This window comes from Sinohyriopsis cumingii, chromosome 4 (assembly GCF_028554795.1).
Source record: "Sinohyriopsis cumingii isolate HCF-2022 chromosome 4, ASM2855479v2, whole genome shotgun sequence".
Classification (NCBI taxonomy): Eukaryota; Metazoa; Mollusca; class Bivalvia; order Unionida; family Unionidae; genus Sinohyriopsis; species Sinohyriopsis cumingii.
In genome coordinates, this window is record NC_142964.1 from 54,555,500 (window position 1) to 54,582,434 (window position 26,935).

Genomic DNA, 26,935 nt, shown 5'->3' on the forward strand with positions numbered 1-26,935 from the left:
GTGCTCACAAACTCGACAACCAACCAAATGTGTAATCTACGCCCAGATAAATCGTCACAGTCTGGAACATGAAATCCGGATATTTTTTTTAAAAAATACCAATCGAAAAAGATCATCAGACTGGGCTAAAAAGCCGCAAAACCCGGCTTTTATCTGGAGATTTGGTAGGCCTGTGATTTGTCCCGTATACTTAGAACAACTTTTTAATCTGGTTGAATGGCTCAGCATATTGTGTAAGTAACAATATTTACGAGTCCAGGGACCTGAGAGTATTTTGTAATATGATTCCTCCGCAACAGGTTTAAAATTACAAACCTGTATATTAAGGCATTGGTTGGGAAGTATCTCGTACAGAGATGCAAGATCTGAAATGGCAAATTAACACATTAACCCCTGGTGACGAATTTAAGTGGCAGGAGGTAGTAGCCTACTGCCGAGCTCTGTAGCGTCAAGCTCATGTATGATACACAAATGTGGGTGGTATTATAGAAAGGTAGACAAACAGCCAATGAAAAACGATGTTTCTAACACAACTAGGCAGTATTTTATTGGAAGATAAAGATTAAAAACATGGAAGTTGGTGTTTTCGGATGTATTGAGAAATAGCTTTCAAAATGTGTTTCCTACTTGAAGTTCAGACGAAAACGACAAAAACCTCCAAGGGTCAATGTGTTAAGTATGACTAATCCATTATTATCAGTTTGCATACTATTCTATTTTTGGACATTCCTGAAATCCCGCATAGTATAACTAATGCTGTTATCCTGTAACATAAGAATTTTGTGTTGAGTGTAAACTCTAGATTATTTGACGGAATAGATGATTCAATATTAGCACAGAAATCAGGTAAGAGAAAACTATCCTCTGTATCATACTATTATACACTATGGTACACTGTATCATACTATTATACACTATGGTACACTGTATCATACTATTATACACTATGATACACTTTAGCATACTATTATTAACTATGATACACTGTATCATATTATTCAGTGGCGTCGCTAGGGGGGTGCGGACCGCACCGGATGACACCATCTTGGAGGGGTAACACCAAAATGAAAAATTGCAAATTTTACAGAGCACACACTGCTTGGTCTAGTCGGATTTCATAAGCGGATAACCGATCATAGTTAAATACATGACTAGCAGGCACAGCAGTGGCGTCGCTAGGGGGATGCGGGGGGTGCGGACTGCACCGGGTGACACCATCAAGGGGGTGACACCAAAATGACATTACTAAGGATTCTGTATGGTCTGTTACGGAAGGAGGACCATGGGGGTGACACCATAAGCTACCGCACTGGGTGACACCAACCCGAGTGACGCCACTGCTATTATTCACTATGGTACACTGTAGCATACTATTATTCACTAGCTCTTCTACTGGGTTTATTGGATTATGGGGTGAAAGTGGAAAGACTGAAAGAAAATTAACATTTTCTGGAATAACCAACTATGCTGTTTCTGGACTTTCCAATCTGATTAAAATCGGACATGTTAACATTCCCCTTATATCGACTTGTGAGTTTCGACAAAAGGGAGAATATTCATCAGATTAAGGAAAATTTAAAACCAAACTTGTGGAAATTACAGATTCGGTATGGTCATATATAATGTATATTTATACTATGTGCAGCTAATTGTATTTGACACAACTTGTAGACCTATTGGGAATCTAAGCTAAAACACACTTCGGACCAGAATATCGCAAAATTTTAAGTTCTTGGTAAGAATGATATTTGAAATACAGGCTAAATTATGACTGAAGTCTCAGATGCGTCCTTTTCCTATTGATCATAACATTTGCAAAATGCAACAAAAAACAAAACATAAAATGGATTTCTGTTTATTTTTTGGGGCGGGGTGATTATATTTCAAACCAGGACATATTTTACTTTTGTCTCTTTTGTATATTTCTTTTCTTCAACAAACTCTACAAATCAGAGCAAGATTATTACTTGGCGGCCTGATTTTTTTTTTCTCCTCAAAGAAATCCATACCCTAAAAATTAATGGTCGGTTCTTAATCAACGTTCAGCAAATGTTTCTGTGCGATTGTGTAGAGCAGTTACAAAGACAATTAAGAGTATCGATGTGTTGCAGACTACTGTACTGGTGAATAAGCTGGACATTATTCAACGAGTTTCATAAATTTAATATTAAATCATTACCCATTTGAGATTCTTTTTATCCAAGTTTTATTTCAGTTGAAATTATTTAGTAAGAAGAACGAATAATTTCGTTCATGCTGACAGACGATGCATTTGTTAATGCATAAAATATAGTCCCAAAAAAGATTGAACTAGCAAAAGTAAATCGTACTATTTTACAAACTATAAATCAAAGAAAAAGCTTCCATCCGAATAAACAGAACATTTTATAACGACAAAATCATTTTTCAAAACAGAATGATCAATGCAATGTGATGCCACATTGTTTGATACGCATATTTACCCTCAAATGTGAGGTTTTATTCCTGAATGTAATGTTTGGATTTTGTAATGAGAGATGAAAAGGCCTTTTTCTAGAAACACGTTTATTCCATAGCATAGAAACTATAACTGACTTGCTAGTCAGACCTACATCTACAAAGCACCCTATATGTCAGCCTTATCTCAAATCTCGAAGATGCTGATTCAGCAGTGGGAAAGTCTATATTATCATATAGCACTGCTTCAAGAACAATACACTGCAATTACTTTATTTAAAAGATAAAATAATATTTTAATAATTTAGTTTTATATATATAAAAAACCAGTAATAATAACATTGATTCAAACATGTTTCTTTTGCACTAAATTGTACTAGCCTTTCGAAAACCAGTCTACATTTGTTCGCTCTAGCGTGGTTCCCGACACCTTTGTAGTACTGCTATATGTAATAATATGTATAAAATATGACATGGGACCAGTCTAGCTATGTTTAACCTCCAAGATTTTCCATTTGAAATACTATTTATAGCAACAAGCTTGGAAAGTTATTGGTCACAAAAATAGTATCTCAACGCTCAAGATTATTTTTGTTACCTATTTACCGAGCTTAAAAAGTTGTTTTCGAGGGTAGCCTAGCAGTTGTTCAGGTAATTACTTCTTCATGTTACTATAATGAACTGATGGCTTTTCTTAATTTTATTTTTTAAGTTCACCGCGCAGAGTATGCCCAATTTTTTATTGTTTAAAAAATCTTTGCATTGAATTGTATTTGAATCTTCATATTTAAATTGGCATAGAACTGAAAATGATCCATATTTTATGACCTCAAGCAACATATAATTTTGTTTATTTCATATATGATGGGGGTTTAAACCGTATTTTCTTTCAAAGATCATCTATCGTGCACAAAAAGATCGAAGAACAAGCTGAAGTAGTAACGGGATTTTAAAAAAAATCTTCAAAAAATGGAATGTTTTCTGCATAATTTGATTGTGCAGAATTAAAAACCGAATTATCTTCATGATATCAATGTAATAATTATAATTCTATAAACAGGTTTCAGACACTATCTGATTTGTGTACAAAGTGCAACTTGTTAACATGTAAACAACTATGTGATACTGTTTAAGTTACTTCTCCCACTGAGGCCCCCCTAGTGTCTAATATGTCAATGTCTTCTTGTATGTATGTAAATCGGTCTCATATTGAACATTCTCAGATATCCACTACATGTGGTCATGGTACAACAGATGGACCTTGTATGTTATCTTCTTCATGTGTTTATGTAAATAATCAAGGCAATGTAAAGAAATCTGTCAAGTCTAAAAACAATACATGGCATACTACCTTGTCTGAAAATCAATCCTCTGATCAAAATTGTCATGTATTTGGCCTCCTCAAAAGAGGTCTGCAAGTAATCAACCAAAATATTCAACACGTCCTCCCTAAACTGAATGAGATAAAGTTAATATTACAGCAAACTAGATCAGTCAGTATTCTAGGTCTGTGTGAAACCTTTCTTTCTGATGATACTGATGATTTGGCTCTCCAAATACAGGGGTTCAACTTTGAAAGAAAAGATAGGGAATCCATGGTGGGGGGGGGTATTCTTCTCTATGTAGACAGTTCCATTAGTTATAACAGACGTGTTGATCTAGAGACTATTGGGGTAGAGAGTATCTGGATCGAAGTAACCCTTGCCCAATCAAAGCCAATACTCTTATGTTCGGTTTACAGGCCACCTAGTTCCACAGCTGATTGGATTGATAGATTTGAGGTTCAGATTCAAAAAGCATTACTTAAGGAAGATTTAGAAATTATCATATTAGGTGATTTTAACATTGACTACATGAAAACTCCACCATTAACATGGATAAGTAGCTTTAAAACTTACAACTTTACTCAATTAATTAACACCCCAACTAGAGTAACGGATAAAAGTGCTACTATCATTGATCATGTCTATACTAATAAACCTGAAAATGTAAGTGAAATTAAGGTGCCAGTTTATGCACTGAGTGACCACTACCCGGTCTGTATAACTAGACATGTTCCGAAATCATCTAAAAATGGCCAACACATTGAAATACAATACAGGGACTTCAAACAGTTTGATGAGGAAATGTTCTTAAATGATTTAGTTTGCAAACCCTTCCAATCAGTCTGCACTATAGCTGATGTAAACACTGCCTTGGACAAATGGTACCAGATGTTCAATGAAGCCTTAGACAAGCATGCCCCAGTTAAAACAAAAAGGGTTAAACACCGAATTACACCCAAATGGATTACCCCTGAGATCAATGAGGCTAGGCACCTAAGAGATAATTTCCACAAGAAAAAAGACATGAAAAGCTATAGAAAGTGGAGAAATAAAACTAAGCACCTGATAGATAAGGCAAAAGAGAACTACTATAAACAGGCTATTAATGAAAGTAAGAGTACCAAGACATTGTGGAAGCATCTAAAAGAGCTGAACCCACGCAAGAACAGTTGTCTTCCCCCTATTCTTAAGCAAAATGATGATATAGCAACATCTGTACAAGACACTGTGGAAATGTTCAACAATTTCTTCATAAGCATCTCCAGTAACAGTATTCAGAACCAGACTAACATCCCAATTGAGCTTGATGCTCTTCTATCATTTATAAGAGCTAAAATTCCTGATGATAATTATTTTTCAATAGCTAATGTTAGTGAAGCTGATGTTTTTGATATGCTAATTAAGGTTAATATTAATAAATCCTCTGGATTGGATGGTATTGGTCCACGAATTCTTAAAATTGCTGCACCAGTAATAATAAAGCCACTAACGCATATCATAAATTTAAGTATAATGTGTGGTAATTTTCCACAAACATTGAAATGTGCAAAGGTTACACCAATCTTTAAGAAAGGAGAAAAGGAGGATCCAGGAAATTACAGACCAATATCAATTCTACCTGTATTGTCAAAACTATTTGAAAAGCACGTAGCCATTCAGGTCTATGACATTTTTGAAACATACTCTCTATTTCATAAAGCTCAATCAGGATTTAGAAAGTACCACTCGTGTCAAACAGAACTTACCAAATTAATTGATCTTTGGCTGAAGGAAATGGATAATGGACATATGACTGGGATTGTTTTCCTTGACTTCAAGAAAGCCTTTGATCTTGTTGATCATGAAATTCTGCTTCAAAAGCTGAACTGTTACAGGTTTGACAATCCTTCTTTAAACTGGTTTAGATCATACCTAAACCAAAGGTCTCAACAAGTAAGCATTGGCAATATTAGCTCTCAAACTCGCACTATTCATTCAGGAGTCCCTCAAGGCTCAGTTTTGGGCCCTCTCATCTTCCTTATCTATATCAATGATCTACCATTAAATAATGAATCCACAAACACAGATTTGTTTGCAGATGATGCAACCTTGTATACATCTAGTTCTGATACTGAAGTTATCCAAATGAGATTAAACTCAGACCTTATCAGAGTCCAAAACTGGGCACAACAAAATAGGATGGTAATTAATGAAGGTAAAACAAAATGTATGATTTTGGGGACATCACAAAAGCTACACAAGTCAGGAACCCAAAACTATCTCTTGCAATAAATAATCATCCATTAGAAAATGTTAAACATGAAAGGCTTGTAGGTGTGTCTGTAGATAATAATTTATTATGGAATGACCATATTGATAAGCTTTGTACAACACTGTCATCCAAAATTGCCCTTCTCAGCAGAATCAAGAAATATTTACCTATGGAAACTCGCAATCTATACTACAAGTCATATATTCTTCCAACAATGGATTATTGTTCTAATGTATGGGGAAACTGTGCTAAATCTGAGCTTGACAGGATTTATAAACTTCAGAAACGAGCAGCACGTGTAATTTTAGATGCATCTGTTGATCATCCCTCAAAAGCATTATTTACAGAACTCAAATGGTTCACAATATATGACAGGATAGATTTTCACAAGGCAGTTCTTTTATATAAATGTCTACATGGAACTGCACCAGAGTATCTTCAGGACTTATTCAGGCCTTTTTCAACACAATACCAGTTGAGATCAATATCACATGGAAACCTTCTAATACCAAAACCAAGAACAGAGCAATTTAAAAAGAGTTTTCAGTACTCTGGTACAGTTCTGTGGAATAAGCTTCCACTACATGTAAAATCTGCTGAAAATGTTAGAGTATTTAAGAAAAGATATCATGAGCATGTATGTGTTTCTAACAGATAATGGAATTTAGTATTTTAATACTAAACATGTTAAAATAAACAGTAATTATTGCCATCTTCATATAATGTGCATTGTTACACTCTCCTTAAGAGGGCCTCTAGGGAGAATAGTCCTTGACTAATGAGTCACCCTCTATAATTAAAGCATTATTATATTATTATTATTATTATTATCATTTTGTCTAAATTTGCAGCAAGCATTCAAATGTGCACTGTCTACCATTTTTAATATAGCACTTACACTCATTTCTGCTTTTTGCTAAAAATAGATCATGACATCACTGTGCCCGGCTGCCGCCATATTGTTTTCGGACAAAGCACCGAGAGACACTTAGTAACACGTAGCCATTCATGACCTAGAGACAAAAATAAAGCTGTTTTTATTTGCACTTCCTTCACTATGTAATGTTTTGATATACTGTAATGTACGAGTTTGGACGGGGTGGGGACAGGGAGTTGAGCCCCTGTGTATGTATGCATGTGTTTGTGTGTGTGTCCGGGATAAATGTGTTGAAACCAGTAATATTCATTTATATCTAATTTTTTTCCTTTTCATTTAGTTTTTGTGTGTAAAATTTGTATCATTTTATGGGTGGCTGTTGTCATTAGGGACAGCAGTTTTTCTTTTTGTATTGCTGTTTCCATCACTACATGCATACAATTATGCTTCCTGACAAAATGTAATTGTATATATCTTTTAATTAAGGAAATGTATTATCCACATAGTATAGATTTAATCAAACAGTACTGCTCTCTTCAACACCATAACTCTAATGAACATGGTGCATTCTTATATGTTCTAAGCTGTCATTCTAAATTACGATTTGTTTGTAAAGCAAACATTGAAATAAACATATGAATTTTCTCTCCTCTTTTCTTAACTTTGTTACTGATTAACACATCAGCATCAGAAAAAGTTAATAAAATCACTAATACATAATGCAGTGCTGTCTAGCTCGCGGGCTGGTTTTAAATTGCCAGCCAGCGTTCGAGCAGCTATATTCTTGTTGCTTTTCAGTTTTCTGCTGCGGTCCTCAGCTTCAAGAAAAACATTTTTCAGTGGCCCATGGTGTCAGAAAAGTTGGACAGCACTAACAATATGAAAAAAAATACAAAAACAAACAAAAAAACAAAACATTGATACATTGTTTTTAAACTGATGGAATATATATGCAACATTTCTCGATTCTACATGCTTAATATCACATCTGCTGAGAAGAGTGTTGCGCTAAACAAAATATAAAAAGTCACTTTCCTAAATACATCCCTTTCTATGTTAAAACATGAACCACGTATAAGAATGCTTCATCGACATTATTTAATGGGGGAAGTGTGGGGGGGGCTGGCAGTACCCTTGGAATTTTCATCTCAGAATATTCAGGGTTTATCTATTGGTGATGAAATGCAAGCACTTTGTGTATTATACTGTTCTAGAAAGATTCGTCAAATTTGATTACATGATTTGTACAGTGCAGGCTTGAGCACCACTGTAACTAAATATTGGAATGCACGTCTAGATTCAGATGAACAGTTTTAATGCCTGGTACATGGTTTTCGGTAAGAACAATAACCAGGGACATCATTTCAACTTTTTTTCATGGGGGGGGGTCAAAACTTGACGGGCTGGTTAATTTTCATATATAGGCTACATCAATTTTACAGCACATGCAAATTTGGGGGAGGGGGGCAAATGCCCCCTTGCTTCCACCAAATAATGTCCCTGACAGTAATGCGGAAAAGAAAACTGTCCGAATGGTTATTTTTACAAACTGGTGTCACTGCATGTGACATTTAATAATAATAATAATAATAATAATGACCTTATTTAAAGAGGGTAACACAATTAGCTAAAAACTAATCTACCTTGAGGCCCTCATACAAAGGAATTCATTTATTTAAGCTGCATCTCTGAAGCCACTGGATATATTGGGTTTGGAAGAAGGAAATAGAGTGGGCATTTCTAATCTCAGCTGGAATACTATTCCAGAGCAGAGTTCCAGAGTATTGGAAACTTTTTTTAAATAACTCCTTATTTGGTTTGGGAATTTTATACTGTTTGGTTGACATGGATCGCAGGTGGGGAGTATTACCAGGTAGCCTATACTGGAATAGTGATTGTAAATATTCAGGAGCACTATTCTGAGATATCCTGTACATTAATTTGGCTTTTCTCAAACAGATTCGGTCTTTAATAGGTAATATTTTTAACCTACCAGCTAAACTTTCCTTGCTTTCTTTCTGGATTGATATTAGCCCAAATGCTCTTTTTTGAAGATGTGCCAGCTTTGCTATGTTTTTATCATTTGAATTACCCCATACTGTACTACAGTAGTCCAAATAGGGTTGTATGTAACTGTTATAAAATAGTTTCCTGTGCCTTTCAGGGAGAAAATGTCTTATCCTACTGAGAAGCCATAAACTTGAATTGACTTTTTTACTGGTATGTTTGATATGTTCAGTCCATGATAGGTTATTATCTACCAGAACACCAAGTAGCCTATCATGACAGACTATTTGCAGATTTGTATCCTTCCATGTCAGACATAGTTCATCACTATCAAGATTTGTCCTTCTTTGCCGTGTTGAGATAAGTAATATTTTAGTTTTACCAGTATTTACCACCATGCCATTACATGTGCACCAGTTTTCCAGTTTGTTTAGGGCATTCTGTAAAGAAATTTCGAGCTCATGCTTTGTGTTTTGGATGTCTGACAATGTTGTGTCATCTGCATAGAGATCTGTAGATGTTATTGAGTCTCTTAGTAAAAGTGGTAGGTCATTAATAAATAAAATGAATAGTAGTGGACCTAGAATTGAGCCTTGTGGTACTCCATATCTAATTGTTTCAGGTTCAGACAGAACGTTATTTATGTAAACATGTTGTGTTCTCTCATTTAAGTACGAAGTAAACCATCTAATTGTTCTTTCATCACACTGGTAGATTTTCAGTTTCTTCAAAAGGATTTCATGATCCACCATGTCAAAAGCTTTCCTGAAATCTACAAATACAGTTCCTATTATTCTACCTTGGTCAAGTGCTTGAAGCCATTTATCAGTTAGGGAGATCAAGGCAGTCTCACAGGAATGGTTCTGTCTAAAGCCTGATTGATTAGGGTGTAACAGCAAGTGTTTGGTTAAATATGACATGAATGAGTCCTGGACATGTTTTTCAATCAATTTTGACAAGTTTGGTAGTATTGAAATTGGTCGGTAGTTATCAGCATCATCCTTAGAACCAGATTTGTGAATAGGAGTTACTTTTGCAGTTTTCCATATTTTGGGGACAGATGAGGTTGCAATACTTAAATTAATTATGAATGTTATGCTATCTACAATAGCAAAGGCAGAAGATTTAATGAGTCGTGGACCAATCTGATCAAGTCCTGTAGCTTTCTTGGTATCAAGTTCACTGAGACATTTCACAGAGATAAAAGGTACAAGCACCATTGGTCTTTAGTCACTTTTGCAAAACCTTGACCTTGTGTTATTTCAGCTGAAATTGGCCTGTTTCTTGCATAAGGTTATACAGAAATGGGTGACCATTCAGTTGTAAGAATAAACAGCATGTTTCTTCAGTTAGTACTTGTTAATTAATATGTGGTTTGGGGGCATTATGGGTAATTGTAAATTTAAGACACATTTTATTGATTATAACATTATATTCCCCCATGCCAGTAAAATGTCTCATCCAGAGCTAGTATTATTTATGTTGCCCGGACTATTGACATTAAACAACATTTCTTGTGTCTTGTATTTCTGTTAACATATCCATGGTTGTTATATACAGTGTCGGGTCTGATTTCTCTACTGGTAGGACCCATCAAAAAGTATTTCTGGTTGGCTGGCCATCCGTGCTTTCCCCGTTTTTCATTGCCAACCCTAGTAGTTTTTCCCCCCACTGATAATTGTTTTTTAAAAAAATCCCAAAATTGTTTTCTGCCTCTAATTGAGTCGGTTTAGCCCAGTACTTGAAGCACTTGGTACACTATATATACTAATCATTAAAAAGTAACCTACTTACCCTAATTTTAAAACTATTGCAATAGGAAGAAATCTTTTATTTTTGAGTAGTAGTGATTACAATGAGCATTGCCTTACAGATTGAAGTTTGTTGTATTTGTTGTCCTAGATCTTACAGCTTGTGTGAGCACTTGTCCATAGGATTTTTATGTATATCTTCGATTTTGTTTAACACCATCGAACAATAAGGTGGTTTGTGATCTTTTCAGGTCAACATGTCGGTTGGAGGTACCCAAACTAAGAGCAGAGAAGCACAGCCGGATCAACTTGGGATTCATGTAGCCAGGCCCAAATTTCCTCAATATGCTGTCCTTTCGAATCGAAAAGACTCTTTCAAAACCTGGCCAAAGTATATTCCACTTCAACCAGATGAGCTTGCTGAAGCTGGATTCATATATGGGGGTACTGACTTATTTATTCTTAAAATGGTTGCCAGTCTTTGTGTCCTATCATAATTCATCTGGGAGAATTTGTTGTCTTGTGCAAATATTTTATAGAGCAAAGTTTTGCCTTCTATTTAATTGTCATAATCAAGCATACCAGCTTATCCCTCAATGTACACAGTCTAGTATAAGCGTGAACAGCTTATATAATTATGAAAATGTATTTTGTACAGTTGATTCTTTGTCGTATTGGGGTAATGAGAAGGCGGGTGAAGCAGCTAAAGTCACACATTTCCAATTAGAAGATTCCATATAGTGAATTTTGTAGTTATTGGGGTAATGACCATGTTATATGTACTTAGCAAATTATGTGAAATTAATACTCAACAAACAAGCTTTGGGACATCAAACATACTCGGTACCAGATTAAGGTGGAAGCGCTGGGGGCACATGCCCTAATCATGGACCCCCCCCTCACTCCCTCATTGAAATGGACAAAATATACGAGAAATAGTTCTAAACATCGAATGTAGGTCTAATAATTGTACACATATTAAGGACGGCTTTAAGAGTAGATCTATATCTTACGTTCTTGCCCCCCTACCCTTCAGAGCCTTAATTTGTGACTGAACTTCCTGTAGGAGAGTGGCACTCATATACAGGACACAAATACCTTACTACTACTGTTTACTTCCATAAGCTTTAATCCTGACCTGACTGCATGCATTGCCACTGCCCACTGATATTGGTACACATTCTTGTCAAGTGTATTCTTCCAGTAAGACAATTTTTAAAATATTATTTCAGCAATTTTTTTAATTATTTCAGCTTGATTTAGCCTTATAATGAAGTTCCTCTTGAGTTAATATTGGACTTTTTAAAAAAAAAATTGACTTTGTTCGATAAGGGTATTGCTCTGTATATTATATATCTAAGAATTTGTACACCATTTTTACCTTTACCATCTAGAGATTTTAGCAAAGTTTTTAATGTGTGCACTCTGTTTACTTGGCACTGTATGCAACCAGGATTGTGATAATTTGTATACACTCTATGTTTACTTGGCACTGTATGCAGCCAGGATTGAGATAATTTGTACACTGTGTTAAATCCTATTCTTCAGAGTAGGTCTATTTTACACAAACTAAAAATCAAAAGTTTGATTTCTTGTTACTCTTTGACTAATACAAAAACTTGTGTTTGCGACGTGATGCAACATCGGTCAGTTTCTTGTAGTTTTGCATTCTTCATGTATCTGTGGTTACCTGTTTCTTGTGAGAATTCTTGTAAGTTAGGATCATTACAGATTTGATTCAAAGGGTAAAAATCAAGACCATTACATGAATCTGTATCAAGGTATTCATCATTTATATCCTTATATTCTTAACCAAAAACAAATTGTCCACAATTGTTAATGCTTTGCATCGCAATGCCCTTGCATACTTGCATAAGAGAAGTCCAGTAAGCTGTACATATTTGATTAAGTACTTAAGATTTTAACTTTGATGTCTTTTAATACATATCTTGAAAAAACTTTGATATCTTATGTTTGCATCTTTATTACAACCTTTTCTTGCTTAATGCTACATTTGATAACTCCTGCTGCCTGTTTTTGATAAACATGATGAACTAAATTACACATGGAGCTCAGCTGTATGTCTAATAATGCTTTTGCATTCTTCAGGTGTTGGTGATAGTGTAAAGTGTTACTACTGTGGTGGTGGACTCCGATACTGGGAACCTGGCGATGAGCCATGGACTGAACATGCCAAGTGGTACCCTAGTTGTCCCCATATTGCCCTCAACAAGGGGGCCAAGTTTGTTGAAGAAGTCCAGGCTAAAGGGAGGGGAGAAGTTTCAGCCGACTGTTCGAGAACAACCGTAAGTAACTGTATTGCCATGAATATCGGTTAATAATAAATAACTGACTTCTTACCAACTACCACAATAGAGGCTGTTTTCTTGATAAAATAAAAACTTTACTGCAGCATCAAGTTGCATTAAACATTCAGCAGAAATGACTGAGAAAATGATACTGAGAACAGAATGCGTTTACAACATTTATATATTTAGCTCTTCTGGCCATTACACTACCAAACCAGAGAAGACAGTACCCAGGATTTCTTATTCACGAATAGACCAGCACTGGCAAACTGTTCCCTCTTTGAAGGCTGAACAGTAATGAAGACTGTTGTTGTTATAAACAAATACAGTCACTTAATTATGTCCAGAGATGTGCAGTTACATGGAATAAATTGAATACAGCGCTTCTCCAATGTACAGGGTACAACAGTTTGCCATACCAATCTGTTCTAGCATTAAAACTGAAGGTACCTTCATAAGGTGTCCAGTAATTGACCCTATTAAACAGTTCTAGATAAAGAGAAGAAAAGAGTTGGAACATTTGTAATTACAATTCAGTTGTTTTAGGGATAATGGCATTTACTTTTGATAATAAAAATAAACAGTATCTTACTGTTTAATTCAATCTGATATTACATAAACCCTTCAATATTCTCTGTGTTTTTTTTAAGTAAAAGATTCCAGAAACTTGAATCGCTAAATGTTAGAATTTGTGAACTTTAATTTTGAAATGTTCTTACTGACTGCACTACTTACGGATGACCAGTTGCAGAGCTGTTACAGCATAAAGCCAAGTAGGGTCTTTACTACTTGTATTATTCAAAACTGTGAATGCATCCAAAGAGAAAAACAATACAGTCCAGTTTGGGATCAAAAAGTTGAAGAATGATAGTTTATTGTACTAAAGTTGACATCTTTATCCACCCTTCAGGAATGTAAACCTGAGAAACCTAATCCCATGGAAAGTCTTGCTGTTGCTGCACTCTTAGACTTTCGAATAGAGAAGACACTTGTTGAATATGCTGTAGACCTTATGGCTAAGAAAATCAGTGAGTATCATTATTCAACATAGGGTTTTACAAGGCTGTCATTAGGTGGGTGTAATGATGAATAGTTTGATTTGTGTATGTCTACAAATTCATAATCAGCATTTCTTTGAAAGTAAAGTTTAAAAAGTTTTATATTTGTCACCCATGTAAGTCATTTTTATGTTGACAAATTTTTTACTTCACACACAAAAGTAAAAGCAGTACTGGGGGTGGGGGGAGCAGTGCAGTATGCTACTAAATAAATTCCTTTAACTAGATTAATTTCAGGAATTTTGACATTCATGTTGGGGGATGAGGGAAGAGGGCATTGCTTATAAGAAAGTTGGAATTCACAAAAAACGTGTTGTCAGCATATGTTAGCTTCTTACTATTGTGCCCTACCCATATAAAATTGAGAGGAAGACAATTTATCTTCTAAGAAATTTTAAGTATAACATTTGTTATGTCTGTAAGTAATAAATGACAGAATATCTAAAGGGGCATGAACTAAAAGTCTCAATCAGATTTATGACCATTCCTTCTTTAAAGGATTTACATCAGGGAGACTCGTTTTGTTAATTGGTTTGTATCTGTTGTGAAAACCTGCACAGTGCATATATTAATACTTTAGCACATCAGTTACTGCAGTAAATTTGTCAGTTTGTGGAGTTACAGTACGTAATGATCAATGAATCAGGCCTTGGTCTTCTTCAGTTCCTCTTATTTGCTAACTTCTTTTACCAGATGACATGGCTCAAGAAATGTTAACTGCATCATCTTTTGTTTTACAGTTCATTTCTGGAGAATTGGTCATTTTTCTTGTGAGCTTTTTTGGGAATATTTTCAAGTAACTTTGTTGTTTTCTAAAGCAAGATTTATACTTCTGGATTTTGAATTGGTTTGATATTTTAAAAAATAAAAGTGTTGTGAATTTTGATAGGGAGGACTAGTAAAGATTCAGCAAGGTCTAGTAAATTTATGTCTACTAGTCGTTCTGACAACAAGGAAATTTTTGGACCTGATTAATGCATATCTGTGAGACTGTCTTGGCCAATTGGAGAAAGGCATATTTCGCATTTAGTTATTTATTTTGAAGTTTTAAGTAAAGTATAAAGAAATTGATTTGTTGCAAAAGTGTGTATTATGAGAGGGCAAAATAACCCTTGTAGATTTTGTATGTGATTTTGCTCATTAGTAGCGTAGAGACATAATTTAGGTTCATTGATTAAATGAGTAAAAATAAAATTTCCTTTCAGATTCAAGAGACTTCAGCAACATAAAAGCAAAGGACTTGATGGAGATCATTTTTGATATCGAAGAAGGAAAGATTCCCAGGCAGAATTCAGTACTTGAGAACTCAAAACCTGCAGAGATTGTTCATACATTGAAAAGTGAAAAAGAAACTCCAGGTATATATCAGGAGAATGGGATTATTTGTGGTAGGGTTATATGAGTGATGCAGCATTAAGGCTTTTTATATCATGAGACATTATTATAAAAAAAAAAATCATATTTGTTTTGACTGATTCTTTTTAGTCACAGGGATAATGATTGAAATAAAAGATGTAAATTTAAATGCATTATCACATGTCTCCATTCTTGTATATCTTTTTAAATGCCTGAGGGTATCATTTTTTGATGTTCATCCTTCTGATATTCATTTCTTTTCCACACAATAACTAAAGATGTCCACTGAACAAATAAATGATGGTTTCCATATAGTAACAGTTCTATATCATACACCAGAATCAAGCTTTATGGGTCACTTGCACTTGGGATATGTAAAAAAATCTATTAATTTTGGGGTCAGAGGTCAAGATCGCCGACTGAAAGAAGAAATTAGTTTCTGTACAACAACATTGTACCATAGACCTGTATCAGACTTTGTGGAATTTACACTGATTCTGTACCACAGACTTGTATCAGACCTTGTGGACAGTTTATAGACCTGTATCTGACTTTATGGACAGTTTATAGACCTGTATCTGACTTTGTGGACAGTTTACAGAGTTGTATCAGACTTTGTAGATGGTTTACAGACCTGTATCAGACTTTGTGGACGGTTTACAGACCTGTATCAGACTTTGTGGATGGTTTACAGACCTGTATCAGACTTTGTGGATGGTTTACAGACCTGTATCAGACTTTGTGGATGGTTTACAGACCTGTATCAGACTTTGTGGATGGTTTACAGACCTGTATCAGACTTTGTGGACGGTTTACAGACCTGTATCAGACTTTGTGGATGGTTTACAGACCTGTATCAGACTTTGTGGATGGTTTACAGACCTGTATCAGACTTTGTGGATGGTTTACATTTTGGGTAAGGAAGAAGCCTATTGATGTTGCACTCCTAAGGTCAAAACCACTGTGACAGAAAAGAGAAAAGTGTTTCTGCACAACAGTATCAGTTATCTATATGTGGGGCTAAGAAACACGGGGTGGGCTTGTAATGTGATGCTAATCTTGATCTTTTTACAAGCATTGTATTATTTTCTAGGATAGAAGAAAAACTTCGAGTAAAAGAAGGAAAACATAAATTTCCCTTGAAATTGTATGAATTTTTGCACATGTATTTGTTAGAGCTGACAGCATAATGAAAACAGTTAAAAGAAGATACATAACATTACTGATATAAACATATTTGTAAATTATAACCCAAATTATCAGGTATTTTAGAGATAATAATAATGGTGATAATCATCATAGTAAATACAATATTAAAAAATCATCATAGTAAATACAATATTAAAAAATCTTCATAGTAAATACAATATTAAAAAATCTTCATAGTAAATACAGTATTAAAAGTGACAGTTCTTCTGTGCCAAGGTAAAAATGTTCAACAGGTTGGATTATGCAAAATGTTTTGTGTCAGATTTTTACTCATGTTATTCATTTTAATATATTTTGTTTCAGAAAATCTTGAATTTATACAGAAAGAAACTGAAAGGTTAAAGGACAACAGAGCTTGCAAAATATGCCTCGATTCATTGGCATGTGTTATCTTCCTTCCTTGTGGACATATGGTATCATGCCCCCAGTGTGCTCCAGCTTTGTCCAAGTGTCCTCTCTGTCGGAAAGACATCAAGGGAACTGTCAAAGCATTCTTTTCGTGATCTGATGTAGAGGACTGAATGCTTTCCCAGGGTTTCCTCACACCCCATCTGCTCTCAGACCTCATGATCTGCTAGCCAGACTCACTCGCCAAGCATCGATCAAGGAGGAAGCTTGAAGAATTCAGGGATGCGAAAAAGCTTTCAGCATTGAGTTGGGGGAAAAAAAACAGTGAAGGGAAGATGGCTTAAGTTCTTACCAGTTTTAGTCACAAAGTGATCCAGAATCAAGTTATATCATCTAAACACATTTTCTTTTAATAGTATTTAGTTGCACACAACTTGAACTTTACATTTCACATGTTTACTTATTTCAGGTTTAAATAAAGATTTTTATTTTTTTTTACATATAACCAGTTAAAATTAAGTGTGTATATGAAGTAAAATTTTATTGTTATATGTAGTCTGTAAACCAGAGAAGTCGTTTAAGTATACAGAATTATGTTAAACAATTTTCAGAATTTAGCATAAGACTTGAATTCAGACAAAACAAAAATTAACTTTGCAACTTTGCTTTGGATGAAGTTATTATTTTCAGATTGAGAATACTGCCGGAAGTGAGAAATGAGTGGTTAGGACTGTTAAATGCCATGAATGGTGATGTGGGTGGCCACGTGGTCTAATGTGCTCACATCAGTTGCATCTCATCATGCATGGGTTCGAGTCTTGGCTCAGTCATCAAGGTTATTTGAAAAAAGCTTGCCAGCAACTTCAAGTGGGTCGTTGGTTCTTCCTTCATGATATATATTGGCTGCTATGTATAGCCCTTTTCTGTTCTGAAAAAAGGTGTTGAACCCACAAAACAAGCCAAAACAAATGGCCAGTATGTTCACTGCTGTAAAATTCCATTCCATTCTTATCATCAGCTCCGTATCTGATTAAAATCATCATTCATGTCACCATCTTGGGCATCATCAGCTTGCTCAGCAATACAACGCTCCCTGCAATAGTGTAAAGTTTGAATTTTATTTCCTGCTGCCACTGGATGCAAGTATGGTAGGCTTCACAATTTATGATGAGCCAAATTCATCTTCTTTGTGATGAATATGTATGATTATCTGATTTTAGTATTCTTTGCACAATAATTTAAAGTACAAAGATACTAAAGGTATGCAGGAACTAGCCTTAGGATTGAAATGATCAAACACCAGATTGTAAGGAATTTTTGACGGTGAAGCAAAGACAAAATATGAAATATAGTTTGTCACACATACTTTAGTGAACTGCATTGATATCATGTGACTAAGTATAATAATAAACCCTTTCAACACTGCAGACCAGTTAAGCGGTGCAGGATCAATAACTCACCAATGCTGTATACTGGTCTCACATCCTTGTCTCGTTTTAACATATTCTCAGATTCATCAGTATCGGGAGTCCCCCATTTATAAATAATTATTTTGTTGTATGATTCATTTGCATAAGCTTTAAGATAGGTTGTTAACAAGAAATGAGGGTTTTCCTATCTATACATGTTAATCTTCAAAGTCACTCAAGTACATCCAAAATGGCAAACCTGTCAGTTGAACAATCTGAATTATCTGGGGAGGAACCTGAATTTTGTCAATGGGATAAATCTCTCTTGGATCGCAATATTCACACGCGGTGAAAGTAAGGGAATTATGATGTAAAAATACATGGAGGGAATATTTGCAGTAAGACTGGATGGAATTATTCTTTTACAATAATGATGACAATGAGTACTGTGAAGGCTTTGAACTACACTGTATACTACACCTGAATTTTGTCAGTGGCATAAATCTCTGTTGGATTGCAATATTCACACATTTTCCAAATGCACAGACCCACCATGAGTATTTGATGGCTCTTGACCACCTCTTGTTTTATTGGGACTTTGTAATTTAGCAAATAGCTGGATTTTCAAATATGAATGCACACAGATAGTGAGACTGACTCAAATCAACATGAAAGTGCTTGAACTTATGTCACATTATTTGAAATACTTGCTTTTTATAACATCTATATATTAATGTAAGTTATGATTTTTGACCGAGTGTTAACTGTATTGGTCAAAAAGTGAGAAATTCTGGCTTGTTGGATTGTTTTGGAGAAATTATATCATGTGACATGTTTGTCCAGATAAAACTTACCTATATTTCAGTGTTGATACAGGTAAGTGGTTTGCTTGCCGGACTGCCCAAAGAACTGTATTGGACTTTAGTTAAATTAGTTGTAATCAAAGTCAAAGCACGTTTTTTTAATTCCAGTTTATTTAAGGTTTTTAACACCCCAACAAATATTGTTACCCGCATGTGGCATACCCCGAAATGTGACACAGTGTTGCATTTATTCAAGGCACGATTTTGTAACTGGATCAAAAACAGACCACATATTGCTCTTTAAATGCTTCATTTAATATTTTTGATTGAATACCATGAAATTTACCTTCAACTTACTTTTGATTTACCTTTATAAACACCTGTGTAAGGCTAAACTTGTTTATAAGCATATTCTCATAGACCTTAATTTGTCTTTACAATGGTAACATATATCCATTCATATCACAAGAAAAGTTTACAAGTCACTGAAAATGTGTTGGCTACATTTATTAAACATATTGAAAGTTACTCAGTGTTGAATGGTAGTCTTCTAATATAGTTACTTAGTTTTGAAAGAGTTAAATATTGTACAGTATTTGAATCCAGTTTGTATTCATTGGTTTTAATGGTGCCAAAAGTCCATATTTTCTGGTGAAAATCAGTATTTTACAGAAGGAAAGTTGATGTCACATGATTTCCATATTTATTTGCATTGCAAAGAATTTTCTGTTGCAACATTCATACTTCATTAGACTTAGTGCTTCAAAAAAAAATTCACTTAAATATTTCGGTTTTCAGATTTATTTGAAAATGGCCCTTCTCCCTATAGATCATTACAAAAGTTCTTTTCTAAGCATATTTCTTTTTATTTTGTTCTGAAGACACATGGAATATACATCCAGTGATATATAGCATTTGTGAATGTGGTAAGTATTTGTAAGACAAATAACAAATAAACAGCACATAATGTTTATAAAAATTACATAATTTGTCCTTGTGCTTTTTTTCTCCTAATTTTGAATAAGGACAGCTCTTTAAATTTTTATGGTAGAAAGTATGTGCAAAGTTTAATGTATCAATATGTTTGTTGTAAGGGAAGAAATAAGATAAAGGAACAAAATAAGCACCATTATAATAATAGACTGACAACTATAATAACAGTATCACCATTAACAATAACGGCTATCATTGCCACACAAGAGAGAAAAAAAAGAACAAGGGCAAGACCAACAGCAAAATAAAACAATCAACAAGGATCATTATCATAATCATGAAACATTTTATTTCCAACAGTATCTTAAATTTTAAATTTTCTAGCATCTAATTGTTCTAATGCTAGAGTGTGACTTGTATATAATACGTATGAACAAGTCCTTGATTATACAGTGATAAACTGCTACTTTGGCACATAATAGGAAAAAAGTGTGTTTTGAAGTATAAAGAAAGATTTATTAAAATTAATGTTGGGTGTTTATAAAAAGGTCATTACTCTGTGATCAGTGTGCAATTTTTAAATATTAAACTTGTTTATATTGTGTTGAAAAATTTGTAGTGGATTTCATCCTGTACAAGATTTTCAACACAAGTTTGACATAAATAACCCATACTGTACAGATCACTATAAATACCTCTTAATATTTAGAATGAAATAAAGACAAAGTTTGAAAGACATTCATCTGCTGTAAAATACTTCCTATAATTGTTTGTATATTACTTTGCTGCGAAGATCTTTTATGTGATTTAAAATTGATCTAAATGAAAAGTGACATAACTTTCATTTGAAAATTATATCTCGCCATAATTTTTCAGAAAAAACTGCAACTATTCCAGAAATAAGCATATAGAAGGAATGATTGGAACAATGTCCCATTGAGCATGGGAATGCATAATGCCTGCAACTTTTGGCCCCATGTCCCACAAATCTTGACCCCTTTATGCTCCTCGGGCATATTTTTTTGACCATTATATTCAGTGTGGACAATTAGTCCCTTTTATTCATCCTCCAAATTTGGGGGATGGTGGAGGGATATTTTCCTTTGTTCATTGGGTCATTGGTACAACACTTAACGATGTTAATATATGTTTACAAAACTACTTTCAAAAGTGTAGAATGTTTTTGGTTTTTGTCTGAATTTACAAATAAAAATTTAAAAAGAAAACAAAATAAAATAATTACAACTACAAGTCTGCTTTTTGTTTTATTTATTTCTCTTTCTCTCCCATCTTTGAAATCCTGTCTTATGACACTTGATTTTATCTGTTATTTTCAAAATTTAGAAGGCTTTTTTTCAAGTGGAAGAATCTGGTTTCGCTTTTCTTGTATTTTATGTTATTTTGTAATATGCATGTGTCTGTGTACATGTCTTTGATCATGTTTATGATGCACAAGTCTGTTTTAGAAGAGAAAATGTAAAGTAAATTTCTATATTAGAAACAACTGGGACTTGAACATTTTCACTGCATTATAATTTGCAATTAAAATTTCGTTACAGTGGGAGAGAATAATGCACATGTTTGGTTCTGGTAATTAAACGTCCAGCAATGGCCTTCACGATAATATTATCAGACTTAAAATGGTATAACGAAAAACCACCAGAATAACAATTCATAACAGTATTCATCATACGGCTAATATAAAATATATTAGGAGTTTTGAGATTCTCCAGTATAATGATAATCAAAAGGGATAACACAAGTTAGTCCTCACTGTATGTGATACATGTAGCTGTTATGTATTTCTCATGGAAGGTGTTATACAAGTTAACACACATATTTAATCTTTTGGAGATCGGCATATTGAAAGATAATCAAACAGTTTTTCTGTGGTTTCTTTTGTTTGTTTTTATCTCTACAGGTCACAGACAAGAAGAACCTCCAGGATGGTCTGACATCCATCTGTCCCAGTGGCACAAGTTGGTCTTTGTTAGCCCTCCTGAACTACTTGGTGAATTGCCTTGAAACTTTATACACACATTCATCCCATGATCTAGTTGATCCTCAATAAAAATGGAGCAACTTGCCAATTCAGTTTGGCTGCCACATTGGTCATCTTGATATTGCTACTCCTTCTGAATGTATGGTCATGTCACCATGGGATTTCCACTGAATGTATGGTCATGTCACCATGGGATTTCCACTGAATGTATGGTCATGTAACCATGGGGCTTTCACTGAAAGACTTCCTTTGATATCTAGTTGGTCCTAAATGAAACTGGTGCTGATAGAAAATTCAGCATGGCAGCCATCTTGAAAATCAATGTACAGCTGAATGGATGGACATATCAACATCAGTTTTCACAAGAAGACTTTGTATGATGTTTGGTTGATCATAAATGAAAATGGTACTGATTTGATGCTCATTTGCATCCATCTTGAAAACCTTGTTATCCTTCATCGACAGTTGTATCAACATCGGGTTTCCACTGAAAGACTTTTTGTGATACCTAGTTGGTCCTAAATGAGAACAGTGTTGATCTGTTATCCAGTATGGCCACCATGGCAGCCTTCCTGATAATCTTTTTATTGCTACTCATCCTGAATGGATGGATAAATCAATATGGACTTTTCAAAGAAAGACTTCTTATGAAGTTTAGCTGGTCCTAAATGAAAATGGTGCTGATTTGACATCCAATATGGTTGCCACTGCAGGCACCTTGAAAATCTAGTTGTTGCTACTCTTCCAAGGATGGCCATATCGACATGGGGTTTCCACTGAAAGTCATCCTATGATATCTATTTGGATTAAAAGTAAATAGTGGTGATTTGAAGTCCATTATGGCTGCCACCTTACTTCTTACTTGGTTGTAAAAGAAAATTGATTATGGTCTGTTGTCCAATATGGACACCATGGCGTCTATCTTTAAAATCTTGTTATCATTACTACTGAAGAGATGATTGTATAAACATGGGATTTTAACTTCAGATTCCTTGTGATGTATAGCTTGTCGTAAATGATTAGATGCCATTCATTCGTTTGTTCCCCTCTGAATATGTTACCCTATCAATATTTCAGACTCTATCTCACCTACACTGATAAAATCTGGTATGTGGATGGAACTTAAGAATAATAAGCCTAGGTGATCATGACCTAATATACCATCATTATCATGGACTATTTCACATACACTAGTGTGAATTGGTATTTGGTTACATCTGGATGAAAGTAATTCAACCATATGAAAAATAGGTCATTGTGTCCTAACCTGCACATTTGAATGACCTGTATTTTTATGATTTTCTTCATACCAGTGATAGATTCTGTAGAACTGAGTTTTCAAAGTTGGTGAGTTGAAAATTAGCCTAACTTGTTTTTCTTTTTGTAACTCCTGTTTTGTTCTAATTAACCAGTGGTTACCTTAATTAATTTTCAATTTGAACACATCCATGAATGTTTTACTTGTGTAAATTCAGGTCTTTAATTTTAGTTTTATTTAGTGTTATGGTATCTATAGGTCCTAGCTTATATTTTATCATCAAATTTAACATGGAAGTAATTATATGAATTATTTCTTAAAATTCATTTGAAGAGAATAATAACTTATGTATTCATTGTGGGACTCTGAATAATGAAATCTGTCATCAAATAATTACAAAAATGAGGCTAAAGGATGCTAAAACAGTACAAGACTGACATCTCAATTCACTTTCCATGAACCTAAATAAAAGAAGCACAAGCCTATTGACAATCTGGCTGTTATTCTAGACTTTGGCATTAGTAAGGCATTCCATGACCATGTTATATACTGTATAACCAAGAAATAAGTATGGTTAAAAGTGGCATGATATACAAAATATGTACATCTATCATGTTATTAGTGCCTTGGAAATCTATAAAGCCACCTTGGTTGGGCACGTATTGAATTTTAACAAAACAACAGCCCTCAATTCTTTTGATTATCAAATGTTTCTGCACAAATTCAAATTATTAAACGTGTTTTCGAATTGAAAATGGTTCCAGTCTTGCAAATGTTAAATGAGGCAACCAGTCATCCACACCTCAGTATATTACTACAGGAATGCCAAAGGGCACTGTCATGGGTCCTGTCATAATGTATATTGGTGACTTTGCATTATATGTAAATAATTCTAATGCCAGTGACGCATCAGTGTATTCAAAGGGAAACAATCTTACAGAAATTGGAATTGTATCTTTTTTAAAACTTGAATGATTTATTATAAGTAAACTGGTGTCACAAGAACAACTATTCTGTTCTGTATTTGCAAGACCCGTCCAGTGGCCCAAGTGATTAGGGTGTTTGCCTTGTATATAGGCGGTCACCCCAGCCAAGTCATGCCAAAGACTTATAAAAATGGTACTAGCAGCTACTTCTCAGCACTCGGCATTAAGAGGTTAGTGTTTGGACTGGTCGGCCTTGTGTCACGATAATGTGATTGGGTGAGACATGATGTTGCTTGTTTGTGGCGTGATGCCCCAGTGCTAGACATCACTATAAATTGCCCCACTACATAACATCATAACGATATGACTTAAAATTGTTAAAAATCTAAATCACATGCAACATTTGCAGACCCAAATCTAAAAGATTTGTACAGTATTGCTAATGATTCAGACCATAGTTTAGCATTAATTATTGTTAAATAATTCCTTGCCTTGTAATAGAGTTACCATATTTGAACTTTAAAAAAAGAGGACACTCCTGATCTGTATCATCTTCCAATAAATAGATTTAATGACTGAAATGGAGGACATGTTCGGGGGAAAAAGCATTCAAAAAAATTCCTCCCCAACTCTCTGGGTGAGGAATCAAAACTAATTGTTTTATATACCCAGAAAATTTTGGTCTAGTAATTTTAATGATGTCAGAAATGTGATAGGAAAATGTTGTCTTGTGATAGCAATGCACACAAATATGATGGGCTCTGCATATCAGTGTGCAAGTCGGCAGCAATGTTTACAACAATCCAGTGATAGAGGGATAATTTTTTTTAAAAATATGGTTGGTTTTACGTATCAAAGACAGATTCAATCTAAGCTACAGTTCAGGGGCATTGGTATAATTCCCCCCACCCCCAAATATTAGTGATCCCTAAACTTTTTTTTAAATAAAATTGCCAAAAAGAAAAAAAGTCCTTTAATCTGGTTGCCTGGTTCTGCACACTTAAGAAAGCACCAATGCCTACTACACTCCAGTGTGTGTGTGTATATATGTATTGTGTTGTTCTTAAAATTGATGTCAGGCATGTACACCTTCCATAGTTGCTCTGCAGTATGTTGATAGTGAAATACCAATTGTCGGCTAGGAAGAAGAGCTAGCCTCCCATAGCAGTAGACACATGGGTTCATGGCAAGTAGAATATCTCAAAAACTGCTTGGATGACAACTATTCTGAATTGCATCAAACTATTCAGTAGCCAATGTTTTTCAAAATTTCATCCAGGGAAAGGGCTTGCGTTTGCACTGTGAGCACCACATGCTGTCAAAAATGGCCTTTGGATGTGAAAAATGCATGTATAAAATAGGAGTTGGGGTGCATAAACTTCTTCTCCTATGCACTGCCATTGATTTCTCTGGTCAAGTGAATCATATTCTTATACTTTGTTTTAATATAGGTATCTAAAAATATGGACCTTTTTGACCTCACTTGTGTATTTGATTTTTTATGATTTTTTTTAATGCTAGGTCGCTGATTGCGGCATTAAATTTGTACATAAAAACTGGCCCCTGCCCCCTTAAGGAAAATTTATAATTTTTGTATGCCACATCTATTATACTTTTCTGTTTCTTTGTGTATATTTAAATAATTTTTATGCATTAGCTCCATTATATTTCCTTCCTTTTTCCATATATCACTTAGTGTTGCATGTTACTTATAATGTAATGCTCTTTGGAGAGGGAGGTAACTGTGTTTTGTACCTCAGTGTGAGAACTGTTTACATCATGACAAAGTAGCATATTTTGGACTTAACTTACTAAATTTGGGAACAAAATGGTAACCATAATGTATTGTCTTGCACTTTCGTTAGGTGTCAAGGTTTGCACCCCTATTTTTATGTATATTATTCACATTTCAATGCAGACACACATAAACAATTGCATAGCATGTCAGCATGTATTCTTAAAAGTAATTTAACTCCACAAGAGCAGATAGAATTCAGAGGAATCATAGATCAACATACTGTTGTGAATATTGAACATCACCAGTGGAACGGTCTTAGAAATAATGATGTATATGGCATATTGCTTGCTATATTTTGGTGAGAATAATGAAAGTTTTAGCACACCGACATAGTTTTTACCTTCATGATCCCACTCCGAAGTTGACATAAGAGATTTATATCTCACAATTGGGTGATAATAGGAAATGTTGCAGTGTTATGTATATATCTTGACATTTCTAGGTTCAGTTAACAAAGGGGGAAAAGATTAAAATTAAGTGGCAGTTTCATGAATTTGATAATACACATACAGTTTCTCCTCTGAAATTCTTATGTTTTCACTGAATGTTAAAAGTACATCAATATCACTTGTTTCCTTTCTTTTTGCAGGTCTCAGTTTGCATGTTAAGAGATTAGGATTAATCGGTTAGTCATGCTGAAAGAAACAATAGCTTCAATCTCATCCAGATACTCATTCTGATCTAAGTGCACAAGAGAGTGACTTTGACAGACAGATTTAGCTTCTGCAGGAGTTGTTTTATGGTACGTGCTTAATAAAAGCCAAGCCGGTGAAATGCTTTTTACCTTGAATAGAATTTTACACTGTAAATATTTGTTCTATACCTTATCTTATTATTTACTATGATATTGTAAACTCCAGAAAGCATTAAAGTCAGTTG

General features: G+C 34.5%; 2 protein-coding genes across 6 annotated transcripts in view; both read left to right on the forward strand.

The window, feature by feature from the left end:
* The first annotated feature begins 209 nt into the window (after nucleotides 1–209).
* Nucleotides 210–21,323, forward strand: LOC149801188 (putative inhibitor of apoptosis). 4 transcript variants are annotated; one of them, XM_089955229.1, is made up of 6 exons: nucleotides 210–233; nucleotides 10,899–11,091; nucleotides 12,757–12,953; nucleotides 13,867–13,984; nucleotides 15,220–15,372; nucleotides 16,883–21,323. In XM_089955229.1, the coding sequence occupies exons 2-6, from the start codon at nucleotides 10,905–10,907 to the stop codon at nucleotides 17,080–17,082; spliced, it is 855 nt and encodes a 284-aa protein (XP_089811355.1). In that variant the 5' UTR covers nucleotides 210–233; nucleotides 10,899–10,904; the 3' UTR covers nucleotides 17,083–21,323. The 4 variants fall into 4 exon arrangements, with proteins under 4 accessions (XP_089811355.1, XP_089811354.1, XP_089811351.1 ...); XM_089955228.1 differs by lacking the exon at nucleotides 210–233 and adding an exon at nucleotides 547–676; XM_089955225.1 differs by lacking the exon at nucleotides 210–233 and adding an exon at nucleotides 694–846.
* A 154-nt stretch (nucleotides 21,324–21,477) lies between these two features.
* LOC149801189 (putative inhibitor of apoptosis) overlaps nucleotides 21,478–26,935 on the forward strand; it is a 32,160-nt gene continuing 26,702 nt past the window's right edge. The window contains exons 1-2 of one of the 2 annotated variants that reach the window (XM_089955221.1): nucleotides 21,478–22,083; nucleotides 26,646–26,798. The gene's annotated coding sequence lies outside the window, so the exon portion shown is untranslated. Of the gene's footprint in view, nucleotides 22,084–24,964; nucleotides 26,799–26,935 lie in introns of those variants that run through there. The other variant, XM_089955222.1, reaches the window with a different exon arrangement.